This window comes from Oculina patagonica, chromosome 5 (genome assembly GCF_052425735.1).
Source record: "Oculina patagonica isolate OP01 chromosome 5, crgOcupat, whole genome shotgun sequence".
NCBI lineage: Eukaryota > Metazoa > Cnidaria > Anthozoa > Scleractinia > Oculinidae > Oculina > Oculina patagonica.
The window spans coordinates 3715742-3728540 of NC_135762.1; the positions used below are offsets into that span (position 1 = coordinate 3715742).

Sequence of the window (12799 nt, forward strand, 5' to 3'; positions counted from 1 at the left end):
AATGTTGCGTTATTGTTCTGCTTTTTGGTCAAGATTAAAATTGTAACCACAGCAACTTATTGGCAATGATAATGTAATGAAGAAATTGTTCAACATGACACGAGCGTGGAACAAAGGAAAATCTGCCGTCCCCGACGGGAATCGAACCCATTAGCTCCCTGTTGGAATGCTTTACTCCTTCTCTTCCCATTCATAAAATTTTACACAATATTACGCAGCGGGGCCGGGCTAATGCAAAAGCCACATGCTGTTGAGAGCGGAGTTATAATAGCTTAAACTTGTTCTCTCAAGTTCATTAATACATAACCGTCAAGGTGTGCTCATCGGACAAAGTACCTTGTTTGAGGTAGGTTCCTAACTTTTTTAACTTTCTCTGGATTTCATGGTTTAGTTTCTGTTGTTGTATCGCTAAGTTAAAGCTGTTGTTTTTCCTAACTTTAATTATCGATTAGTAGCCGAAAAAAAAAACTTGCGAATCGCGCTGGAATCAAAGTTTACGTTTTACAATGTTTCGTCAGGCTACAAGTAATTTCATATAATTACAGAAAAAAATACGAAAGTGCATGACTGGAGAATAATTGGGGAAACTAAATTCCCATTCAAAGAATATTCTCCAATATTGAAAATGCTAAAAATTAAGAAGTAAAATTAATCATCGCCCCAAAACTTTATTTTGCCTGCCCGGTGGATCCACGGTTTTTGCAAGTAGCAGCCGAAATTAACAGTTAAATTATGACAGACATTTTAAGTTTCACTTTGAGATTGCAAATAACACCATACAACACGATATACATTTTGTAACCAGTTTTGTTAGGCAGAGTTGTGAATAAATACTTTACATTTAAGAACCAAGTTTATTCTTTGGTAATCAACAATTATATCTTGCTCATAGAAATTAAAAACCTACTTGCCCTAAATTTCCAATAGCTAACGACCCCAAAATACAAGAATCTATTTTGCCAGACTTCGAAAAAATGTAGGTTCTTACACGCGGCTTTTTAATGAGAATGCAGACAGAATTTAAGCAGTTGTTTAACATTCATTGTTTAATTACTTTTTTCAGCTGATTTTAGTCTTTACCCTTCAGTAGGCATCTACACGAAAGAACAACAGAAAACTCACAGGAAGAGTCAGCAGAACTGTCCAGAAAAACTTGAGCTAGTATGTGGCGTCTAACATGGGTCGTCGCCTTGGCAACGATTTTTTACTGTGGGCGTACGGTTGAAGGTATGTATTTGTTGAACTTCGATTCATTCAGCTTTGCTATCTGTTCGAGTATGACTCTCTTAAAGGGACTGTGTCACGGCTGAGATCAGTCTATTTTATTACGTTTCGACAAATATTCGCTTTGAAACTTAATGTAAACGAAAAAAATTCTTTTTGAATCTTAATGAAAAAAATTATCGCCTCCAAACAAACAAATACAAGTCTCGAGCGTTATTATTAAAAGGTACAACTTTTCAAGCAGGGAAATTATCAAGCAAAAACAGCGGTTTAATAAGCTATTGAAACTTGAAAGCTATTTAAAGCTGCCCAGATTTGCAGAAATCACGTCTAAGAGGCTTTAACTTTTCAAAATTTTCTGAGGGGGGCATGCCCCCAGACCCCCCTAGGGAGATGGAGCCTATGGCCGCATGAAATATGAGCCTCAGGCCCAAAAATAATTTGGACTCTCACTTTCAAAATCCTGCCTAAAAGCCTGATTCTCCCTCCCCCTTGCATTATTAAGGAGACTAAAGCTAATTATTAAGGAGACTAAAGCTAATTATTATAAAACCAATATTGACTCAAACTCTGGCAACCCTCGTGCAATCTGGAAAACATTAAATGAATTAATGGGTCGTAATGCCAAAAGCAGCGGTATTAATAGCATTAAGATTGATAGTGTTGCAGTCACCGACTCGCAACAAATTTGTGAGCTAATGAACTCTCATTTCACTTCTGTTGGAACTAAGCTTGCTTCATCGTTGTCCAACTCTGATTATAGCTTTGTTGACTACCTAAAGTCAGTTGACTGTGATTTTAAATTAAAGTCCATTACAGCTAAGTGCGTTTTCGACCTAATAAACAAATTAGATGTTGCCAAGGCAACTGGATTAGATGGCATAACAAGTAAATTATTAAAGGAGGCTGCTCCTGTAATATCGCATTCTTTATGCTTAATTTTCAATGCTTCTATAACGAGTGGTATCTTCCCTGATCAGTGGAAGTATGCTAAAGTCTCCCCAATACATAAGAAAGATAACACTGATGATCTCAACAATTATAGACCTATATCGGTCATTTCTGTTATTGCTAAGCTTTTTGAAAGAATCATCTATAATCAGCTATATGATTACCTTAAGGTAAATTCCCTTTTATCAAATTGCCAGTCTGGGTTTCGTTCCCTGTATTCTACTCTTACTTCGTTATTAGATGCTACTAATGAATGGTTCTTCAATATTGACAATGGTCTCTTAAACTCTGTTGTCTTTCTTGATTTAGCCAAGGCATTTGACACAGTTGACCACAGCATTTTGCTTGCCAAATTAGAGATGTATGGTATCTCTGGAACAGCGCATCAATGGTTTCATTCATATCTTTCTAATCGCAAGCAAAAATGCTACTTAAATGGCTGTCTATCAGAGTTCTCAGATATCCCTTGTGGTGTTCCTCAAGGATCTATCCTCGGCCCTCTGTTGTTTTTATTATACATCAATGATTTACCCAATTGCTTAAATTTCTCAGCCCCAAGAATGTTTGCAGATGACACTAATTTAACCATTTCTGGTAAAAATTATTTTGAATTACAGAATGGTACAAATCATGATTTGGAAAATATTAGACAGTGGCTCTTAGCAAACAAACTGAGTTTAAACACCACTAAAACAGAATTTTTAATTATTGGCTCTAATTACAATCTTGCCAACCTTTGTGGCTATTCTCCTGAGATCAGGTTAGGTGATACAAGTATAAAACGTGTCTACTCTGCTAAATCTCTTGGTGTTTATATTGATGATCGTTTATCATGGTCCACTCATATTAACCATGTGGCAAAAAAGGTCTCATCTGCAATCGGGGGCTTGAGACAAATAAGGCAATTCGTTAATGATGATACTCTTATAACTATTTATAATTCCCTTATCCAGCCATCTTTTGACTATTGTGATTTGGTATGGGATAATTTATCTAAAGGTCTAGCAACCAGATTACAAAAATTACAGAATAGGGCTGGTAGGGTTATTTTAAGGGCTACCTATGATGTAAGCTCAAAGGATGTTTTAAAGGAACTTGGGTGGTCTGATCTTAAAACCCGAAGAGCTAAGCATAAGGCCACTCAAATGTTTAAAATTTCTACTGGTGAAGCCCCATCCTATTTAACTGACAGATTTTGCAAAGTCGAGGCAAGAAATCCTTACAATATTAGGAACAGTGAATTAAATATTAATTTACCATTACCGAAAACTGATTTTTTAAAAAAGAGTTTTCTTTATGCTGGTCCTAAATTGTGGAATTCCTTGCCTAATTCAATTAAGTCAGCTAAATCTCTTGCAGCCTTTAAAAGAGGACTGGAAGATATTGACTTTGATATGTTACTATCTTCTTATTGATAGCTTGTCCCACTCTAATATTTATGTGTTATTTAACTCTATTTAAATTTTTAAATCTCACTCGGCTTTCATGAAAACCAATGTAATTGATGGAATTCCGAGGTTAAATAAAGTATCACTCACTCACTCACTCACTCACTCACCCTCCCTCATAAAAAAACTGGGACTAAAAACAAGAAAGTAACCAAAGCTATTGGTAAACAGACACCCCCCTTTGAAAAATCCTGGATCTGCCCCGGCGATTTCTTGCTAAGTTAAACTTGATTTCTGTTCGATTGCCCGAAACAGACAACAGAATAAACGAACCCGTCATGCGATAGCAATAAGCGATTTCTGACGTCATCGCTTAAAAATAAAACGGCAAGAACAGTTCTGAAATTTAAATTTACAACACTAACAAAAGCAGTTAATGGTTAACAAGTTAAGTACATGAAAAATCTTTGAAGGATAAGCGAAAGAAATGAAGGGAATGCTTTAGAGAAATCACACAAGAAAAGGTAGCTCAAGCTTGATATGTCAGTATCTATTTAACAATTAGACTACGAGCCCAAGTTTTCTATGAGCAAATAGTCAACGAGGCGCAGCCGAGTTGACTATCGCTCATAGAAAACGAGGGCGAGTAGTCTAATTGTTCTAGGAGAAACTCTAAAGGATTGCAGTCCAAAACCTACAATATTGTGCACGTTGAAGACAAAAATCAAGAAAATTTACCGCTTAAAGAGCTACGCGAGCGCGCGACTGTTTTCTATCGGCGAATAGAAATCAGTGGGAGAACCAATCAGATTCGCGGATTTCCATTAGAACACAGCTGAGTTTCTACTAAACTATGTTATTATGCAACAGTCGAAATATAAGGAGACAAGAAAAGCAAGGCTGACACTACGTAGAAATGAAAAAACCTTAACGGGACAACGACATGATAGAGTCCAAACTGAAAGTCAAAAATGCAAACTCTGGACAGCTGTTTCGACCTGATTGGGTCTCTTCAGCAGAGTGTATGCCGCACAGAATAGAACAACCAGCGCGAAGACAGTTGTCTATAAAGTGCTCGTGGTAATGACAATCCGGATGGGCTCAAATTCAAACACTCGCCCATTGATCACAGCCGCATGACTATTACTCAATAGGTCAAGAATTCGAAATATCATGTCGTTGTCTCGATAAGGAAAGTGAGAATAGACAGAACTATCCTTACACTGAAAACATGGACAAAACCATGTGAAAAACAACACTGCAAACATGGACAAAACCATGTGAAAACAGTGAAAATGTATCATGTCGTTGTCCCGTTAAGGTTTTTTCATTTCTACGTAGTGTCAGCCTTGCTTTTCTTGTCTCTGTATTTTTATTTTTGGCTGATTAGAGCTGCCGCCAGCTCCTACGTACACAGCAGCATTTTCGTCCGCGGTCCCTTGCTTTCTATTGTCACTTTTAGAATTATAAGGGTTTATATGGGGAGAAAATGCAGGAACGGCGGGACATTTTTCCAGGTGGAGGGGCTGACTAGTGACTTGAAGTGGGGGGGGGGGGGGCTTAAGAGACTCTTCTCTTAGTAAGTCTTTAATTTTTTCAGAAAAAGTTGGGGGCTTAAGCCCATCCCCTCCCCCCCCCAGCTCTACCATCCCTGTTCTGATTTACAAAGTGAAGAGATCAAGAGATATAGATTGACAGGAGATTTTAATTAGTGTTGATAAAGGCGTGTGTATAGTTCAGTCCCAGTCTTTTCGCAGTTGCTAGCTGTAATGACAGATCAGAGCGGACATGATCGCACTTGTATTTACATGGATATCTTACAACACGTTTTAGTACTTCGGAGTCATTTTTAACTTTTCTTTCATTTCAGCTGATGCCATCAAGTGTTACGCTTGCACCGGCACTGGTGATGTCTGTGCAAAGGATAAACTGGAGGGAGATAAAGCCAATAAACTACTGACATGTCCCTCAGGATTTGACCGCTGTATGACGACCTGGGCTAAAAAAAATGACGTCACAGCAGTGGCGAAATCGTGCGCTAGTAAAGCAGTATGTGATGCTGCCAAAAAAGCCTGTGATGACGTTACAGATGGACAGTGTGTTGCCAGCTGCTGTGAAACTGACGAGTGTAACGCAGGCTCAGCTGGATTACCAAGTGAGCGAAAAATTCATTTGTTCTCGAGAGAGTAAACCATTTTTTTCTTCGTTGTTAAGCTACTCACTAAAGTATATGCTTTGTTGTGTTTACTGTTAATATTCAAGTCATTTGTGTCACAAGCAGAAATGTGTTAAGACGGTCTGGCTTCATATCAGAAGCAGAAACAAAGACAGAGACCAAATTGATCGATTTGCTTACCAGAAGCCTGTCACAATGTTTCCCGTATTAAACAATGAAAGCGCACAAACTCGCCTTCGAGCTGCGTTTGTGGATGCAGTAAATTTAGGCGCATACGCCCAGGGGGGGGGGGGGGTACTCGGAATTTTAAGCGACGGGGATGATCGATTGGGGGCAAAAATCAAGACCCCCAAAAAAAAATCCCTAGGGTTTTAAACCAAACCAAAAATTAACCCCCCAAAAACTCCCATGCCAAATTTCTGACCCATTAATTTTTTCAGGAAGGGGGAATGATCTGAAGATATAACAAAAGGAAAAACATTAGAAACACGTTCAGATCAGTTTTTGTACTTTATTTGCAAAACTATGCGGCCAAGGCACTACCACGAATCTTTAGATTGTTTTTATAATACCAAAATAATCCCTACTTAAATCAAGCCACCCAAAAAGATACTTTTCAAATTTTCCTACCCAAAAAAAGTCCTGGAATTGAAAATTTCAAACCGTGAAACCGGGAAACCGTGGGCTACACTGCAAATTTTTAGCTGGGGGTGTGCCGCCAGGACTCTGAGACCCTTGACCTATACTAGCTGTACCATATATTGTTCTATTACATTTTACAGCCCTACTCTAGACTTAACATTGAAAATTTCCACCCTATCCTAGATCTAGAGCTCTTTATCAATGCGTTACTTGTGGTTACTAGGGGTCAGTAAAGTTGCCGTACTGCCTGCCGTACAGATTTTAACTGTCACTTGCCGGAAACTAAATTCTTCTCTAACCTTAATTCTTCACGATACCCTATTCTTTTTGCCACCTACACCACCCCCCCCCTCCCCCACTCCCACCCGTGGACTGGTTCATGTATTAACATCATCATTGTAAATACCTGTCAACAACCCATGCACCTTTAGTTACTCTTTCTCCTTTTCTCATTTTTTTCACGTTGTATGCATTAACCTTCATTCTAATTTCTGGGGACAAAATAACGATTGTTGTTGTTGTTGCTGTAGACGGCAATGCTTTACTTTAAAACGATATTACCATGTCCGGTCACGCCTCGTAATAAACCAAAACTTGTTATTTTACAATGATAACGTTACTCGATCGGTCTCGTTTTCTTCATGTTTTACACTTAAGGTAATTCACGGGAAATAGAACTGCTCATAGATTTTCAACCAAACTTTGCCGGTTGGTTGCTTACTTTATGGGGACTTAAATTTTGAAATAAAAAAGGGGGATCACCGTATTTGTTTAGGAGCAAGAAAACCTTGTATATACTACATAATTCCTTAATAATTCCTTTGCAAGTACTGGCAAAGTACACGTTTTCAGAGATAATGTATTATTCTGCCATAAAATTGATCTGTATTCATTTTATAGAAAGAATTTGATCGCTTTTCTTGAACTAAGAGAAAGAAATGATTGGTCACCGTACTCGTTTACGAGAAAACGATGATTTATTTCTCGCGAGCCAAGCTGCATAGAAAAAAGCGGCCATTTGTTTGTGTGCGCGCGCGAATTACGCATAAAATCCTGCGCAGTAATGATGCGCAATGCAATACTAGGGAATCAGTGATTTCATAACACTTTCAACAGCACGCTGGTAAAAAAAAACAGGTTGAATTTTTTGTCATAATTTGTACTTCTGTTCTTGCTCCAATTTAATTTCTCTTTCGCAGATGGAATCAAGTGCTACCATTGTCTTGGCACGAAAGACGCATGCGCAAAAGATAAAATAGAACGAAACAAAGCCAAATACGTCAAGACTTGCCCCAGATCACTTGACCGCTGTATGCTGTACTGGACCATCAAAGACAACCAGGCAGTGGCGTTGAGCACGTGCGCCGATAAAACGTTTTGTGATACCACAAAGCAGGCCTGCAGTAACAGCTCAGCTGCAGCTGCAGATTGTGCTGTTAGATGTTGTGAAACTGATGAGTGTAATGCAGTCTCGCCTGTTGCGTCCCTCTCTTTCAGTGTGTTCCTGATGTCCTTTTGCTCTGTGCTTGGCCTTGCACTTATCAATCAGGCATAAGCATAAGTAATCGTAGTAAAATACAGCAAATTCGAGAAAGGTTGTCGAAAAGAGATTAAAAAGTGAACGCGACAAGACCAAAAGGTGGTATGGGTAGAAGTGGAGAACTACCCCACGTGCTGAATATGAGCACAAATAAGATGGCGACGTGATAAACGCAAATTTGCACGTTTTCTTTCTCTTTAAAATGTTCAAACTCAATACATGTGATAGCAAAAGTAAAGCAAAAGAAAAAGGCCTCCTGAGAAGGAGAAATAAAATCTTTACACGCAAAAATTCAACCTAGCAAAATTCAAGTTAATACTCAGGCCACCTTTCGGTCCTGTCGCGTGCACTTTTGTGCTTTTTTCCGACACCCTTTCTCGAATAAGCTGTATAAGACAAGATCCGAAAGTGACTTAGCCTGCGGGCAGGTTCTCTTCTTTGGGTTTTTGCATGAGCAACGAAGCCGTAGAGAGACGCCGGTTCATAACTCGTTCGCGCGAAAGCCAACAATAAACCCACAGTCGAAAAATAGCAGCGCGAAACCCAACACTTGGACCTGCCTACAGACTCAAAGCAACCTAAATCGAATGATTTAGGCTCGATCATGATTTTTGCTGTCTGCTCAAGTCCGGTCTTTGTTTCCCTGCAGGCTTATTTTTTCCGATAAGCGGCTTGAATTCGAGCCTAGAAATGATTCTTTCTTATATTCTTTTTCTTAACTTTAAATCAATGTTGTAGAATATACGAAGTTCATGATTTTTTGATAACTAAGATAGAAAGAGAACTGTAGTCCATCATCGTTTCTCGTGCAGAGGCCCTGCCAGCTAACAGACGTGAAAAGGGATGTGGGGACGAGAATGACTGTTGTAAGTTACACGTCCCAACTTCTCTGCTTTTTGACCCGGACACCCTGTGTAGAGGAGAGATGGCTGTAAAACTGAGGGATTCCAAACTGTTACAGCGGCCATTATCTTTGCATACACCGTGTAACAGTCCGGACCATAGACAGTATGATTGGTGGACACAACCAACACAAAATAAATTTGACCGCGAGGGATTGGTCTACTCTGGTGGGGGGATTGGGTAATAGCCTTTGTCACGCTTTCTGCCAAATTTAAATCAAAGCAAAGCACATTTTTGCGATATTTTTTTGGTCACCAAACTTCAGTGGCTGATATTTAAAGGGCTGGACAGGGAGGAGTAAAACAACTGTTGCATGAAAACACGCCATCTTTGTTCACTCACTGAAAACATACGGTTCACCACCGCCCTAGAAGCAGTTTTAAACCTCTGATCGCTTTCGCTTGGAGATTGTAAGGTGAGCAAGCGCAATATAAGCAAGCGCGAGCCTCTTAGTGTAGAAGTCTTCCCCCACCCCTCTTTCCGCCACTCCCTCATTTCTGCATGGGTATTCCTGTAAATGTTTGCTGTGGATCACTTCTTGCAACCTTAACTCAATCTTACTGGAAGCAATATTTGCTGAGCTTGCATATTTTTACGTCTGTTGGAAACGCGGATAACAACACTAGTCGCTCTCAAATCTTGTTGTAAACTTGTTGAATAAATCACTCCCAAACGTCTCGTAAACGTCTTGTCAACTGATTGCTAAAGCTTAGAAATTTCCTTTAAGTACACCATTGATAAGATTGCTACGGTAACACGATTGACGTCATTGATAAGATCATCTTGAATGTCGAGTATAACGCTAAATGATTGTTACACACTAAAATAATAATTGTCGCGCTCTTAACATTTACGACACGTCATATAAGTGCTTCCATTAAGTAAATCAGTGCGGGAAAATGTCAGTGATTTGTACACAGGGGTCCCTCACATCAGATAAGAGGATAAATAGGAATAAAACTTCACCTTGATTAAAAATATGAAACAAACAGCGGTAATAAACATAATGAAAATTCGCATTTTACTAACTTGACGTTTCGTATGCTAAGCTACATACATTTTTAAAAGTATGACCGTTACAAATTTTAGACAACTATTTATATATTGTTATGAAAGGGGTCTGGAACCTAGACTGCGACAATGATCTTCAGCAGTAACTTAATACAAAGCAACAACCTCTCACTGCCGACGTTGTCATTTAATGAGGGTTGTAATTCTTGATTGAATAAAGTCTCCTTAATCTTACAATGGAGGTCAGTTTTTCCAGACGCTAGAATTTCAAAATGATCCCATTTGAAGTTATGACCTGTGGTTTTGATATGATCAGCAATAGCTGATGGATGATCGCATTTAGTGAGAGCCTTAAAATGTTCAGTTTTCCTGTCATGAAGTCGTCGTTTTGTTTTTCCAATGTAAACATCATTACAGTCCCAGCAGCCAGCTTTGTAGATGACTTTAGATCGTCGAGAACGGTTAAGGCGGTCTTTGTACGGAAAAAAGGATTTGATGCGGCTTGTATTCTAGAAAATAATCTTGAGGTTGACGCAAGAGTAGAAGTCGGATACACAGGATTTTAGACGTTTAGTGATTTGGTTGCTGGGAAGACCTAAGTAGGGTAACACGATTATGACATCTTCATCACAGGTCATAGCTTTTCGTATCCGACTATAGAGCGGTACTGAACCGACAGACCAAATAAATGCCTTCAAACAAAGCATGATTGACTAGTTTCTTTCTTTTTTTTTAACTTTACGCTTCCTTCAATTCAAGCAGCCGTCGAAGTTGTTTAAGATGAATTCCGCTGAAAGTTCGAGCAATGAGTGCAAAAATTAAGTACCAAAAATCTACTTATAGTTCGGTATCATTTTATATACTATTTGAAACATCTCGCTGAAATTCATTTGTCTTAGTGACCCCGTGATAAAACTCTAAAGCTTTCTCGAGAAAATTTAAGTCAAACCTCGTAAAAATGTTTAAAACGCGCGCCATTTTGTTTTTAACTGGCGCGAAACGTCCGTTTTAACTGAAATGTAGATAATTTCAAATCCATTTTTCTCTGGCGGTGTCAGCTTGAGAACTAAAGTTTTGGTAGGTTTTTGTTAGCTGTGCTCAAACTGTTAACATGCTATGAGATCTCTTTCGTACCTTTATTTTTGCCTCTATTGCTCGAATTTTCGGCGGAAACCATCTTAAACAGCTTTACGCAAATTATATATAAGGATTTAAAGAGATTTAGAGTTTTTGGGTTGTATTGAGACTATACTTGGCAACTCAGGAAGATATTAGGCCATTTTGAACGCATTACTAGTACTGTCTCTTCCGAAAGTTACATTTTTACTTCCGGTTGTAAGATGGTCTTCCACTTCCGTGACCCCCAACTGGCAGACAGATTCAACCATAAAAGCTGAGAGTTTTACCCCTTGTCAAATATATAGCACTCGTTGCTTGATCGGATGTCGTCCCGAGAATTAATATTTACGAATGTTCTGACCGTCCCAGACCCCACACTTTTCTCGATTCCAGACCTCCCACTTGCTAGAACGAGTATTAAAAATTCAAAATGGCCGATAAAACGCAAAAAACGCGACGATAACAAGTAAAAATGATTTTTTATTTACCTCATAGATCATGTGAGGGCTCCCTGTGAATTGTATTATCAAAACAAATTGTAACGATTATAAAATGCTTCCATTCTAAAACCAGCATTAGATTCGATATCAGCAGTTGATGGGCTCCTGATATCAGAGTTTACCGTACCCAAATTCGCAAGTAGCCAATCAGAAGCGCGATCTACTGTCCTGATATCCTACGATATCAAGTCACTAACCTGATATGCCACCATATCACGGTCACTTTGAAGTAAAGTAGTGTTAATGTACGATGAATTGAAAAGAGGTTTTACCAATAGAACAGAACCTCGTAATCTAAATTTAGCGGTGTTTAGCGGTCGTAAAAAGAAACAAACTTTCCCGCCAAAACTAAACTTGAGCGCGTTTGCCAATTGTGCGATGTTTGCCGACGAGTACCAAGACATTCAGACTGAAAAAATGGAGTCGGAATTTCCAAATTTTTCGCTTAATTTTGATTTTGAAAATTTAGAGAATGAAACTCTAAACAAACGAGTGGAAAAAAGGTAGAAGAGGAACTTGGTAAAAGTGTTGAAGACCAAGTCAACACAATTTGCAGTACGTACCTTGCAAGCATGGCTTCAACAGAGCGATAAATATAACCAGATATCTGGATGAATTTGGGTACGGTAAATACCTAATCGTACCTTTTTGGTACGCTTCGGCTGCATATCAGGCTCGTTTGGTCTCGCCATGGGTATTTTGGCTCGACTGCGTCTCGCCAAAATACGAACCATGGCTCGACCAAATTCGCCTGATATGCCGCCGAAGCGTACCAAAAAGGTACGATTAGGTATAAACACTGAAACATTCACTATTTATGTCCTGACTCGTTCCCAGTCGTCTTTTGAGTCCGTCGTGAGTCTAGGCAATTTTCGCATAAGAGACGACTGGGGACGAGTCAGATTAAAGTCGACAAAAAGACTCAAACTCTCTTTACCACTGCGAATATAATAAGAAAAACAGGAAACAGCGCACGATCCTCAACCAGTCCCCGAACATCTGGGTGGGAATGTGTTGCGGAGTTTTCTTAAATCCCTTATCCCGGTTTGGACCAAAAAACGGTATCTGATTTTGCCTTCCTTATTCCAAGGACTGCTTCGGTTTGCGTAAATATTTGAGAAGGGTTTTAATTCCCGATGTTAATTTAATCGCGCTTATTAAGAGACGAATAACCCTCTTAATTTTAAATTACTGACGAGGGCGCACAAACAATTCCCATTAATTTCAGACCAAAACAGCCCAAAAACGATACCCTTTGGGTCCACGCGTATCAAGGTACAATAGTACCCCACCCCCGGTAGGGGGCACGAGCATTCGTGTTGGAATTTTCTTTCTTTATGACCCA

At 39.2% G+C, this 12799-nt stretch overlaps 1 protein-coding gene across 1 annotated transcript; it reads left to right on the top strand.

Moving 5' to 3' along the window:
* The first annotated feature begins 307 nt into the window (after positions 1–307).
* On the top strand, positions 308–7987 carry LOC144654883 (uncharacterized). Its single transcript, XM_078515120.1, has 4 exons — positions 308–346; positions 1064–1227; positions 5434–5718; positions 7581–7987. Exons 2-4 carry the CDS (start codon positions 1164–1166, stop codon positions 7934–7936), a joined length of 705 nt encoding a protein of 234 aa, XP_078371246.1. The 5' UTR covers positions 308–346; positions 1064–1163; the 3' UTR covers positions 7937–7987.
* The last annotated feature ends 4812 nt before the right edge of the window (positions 7988–12799 follow it).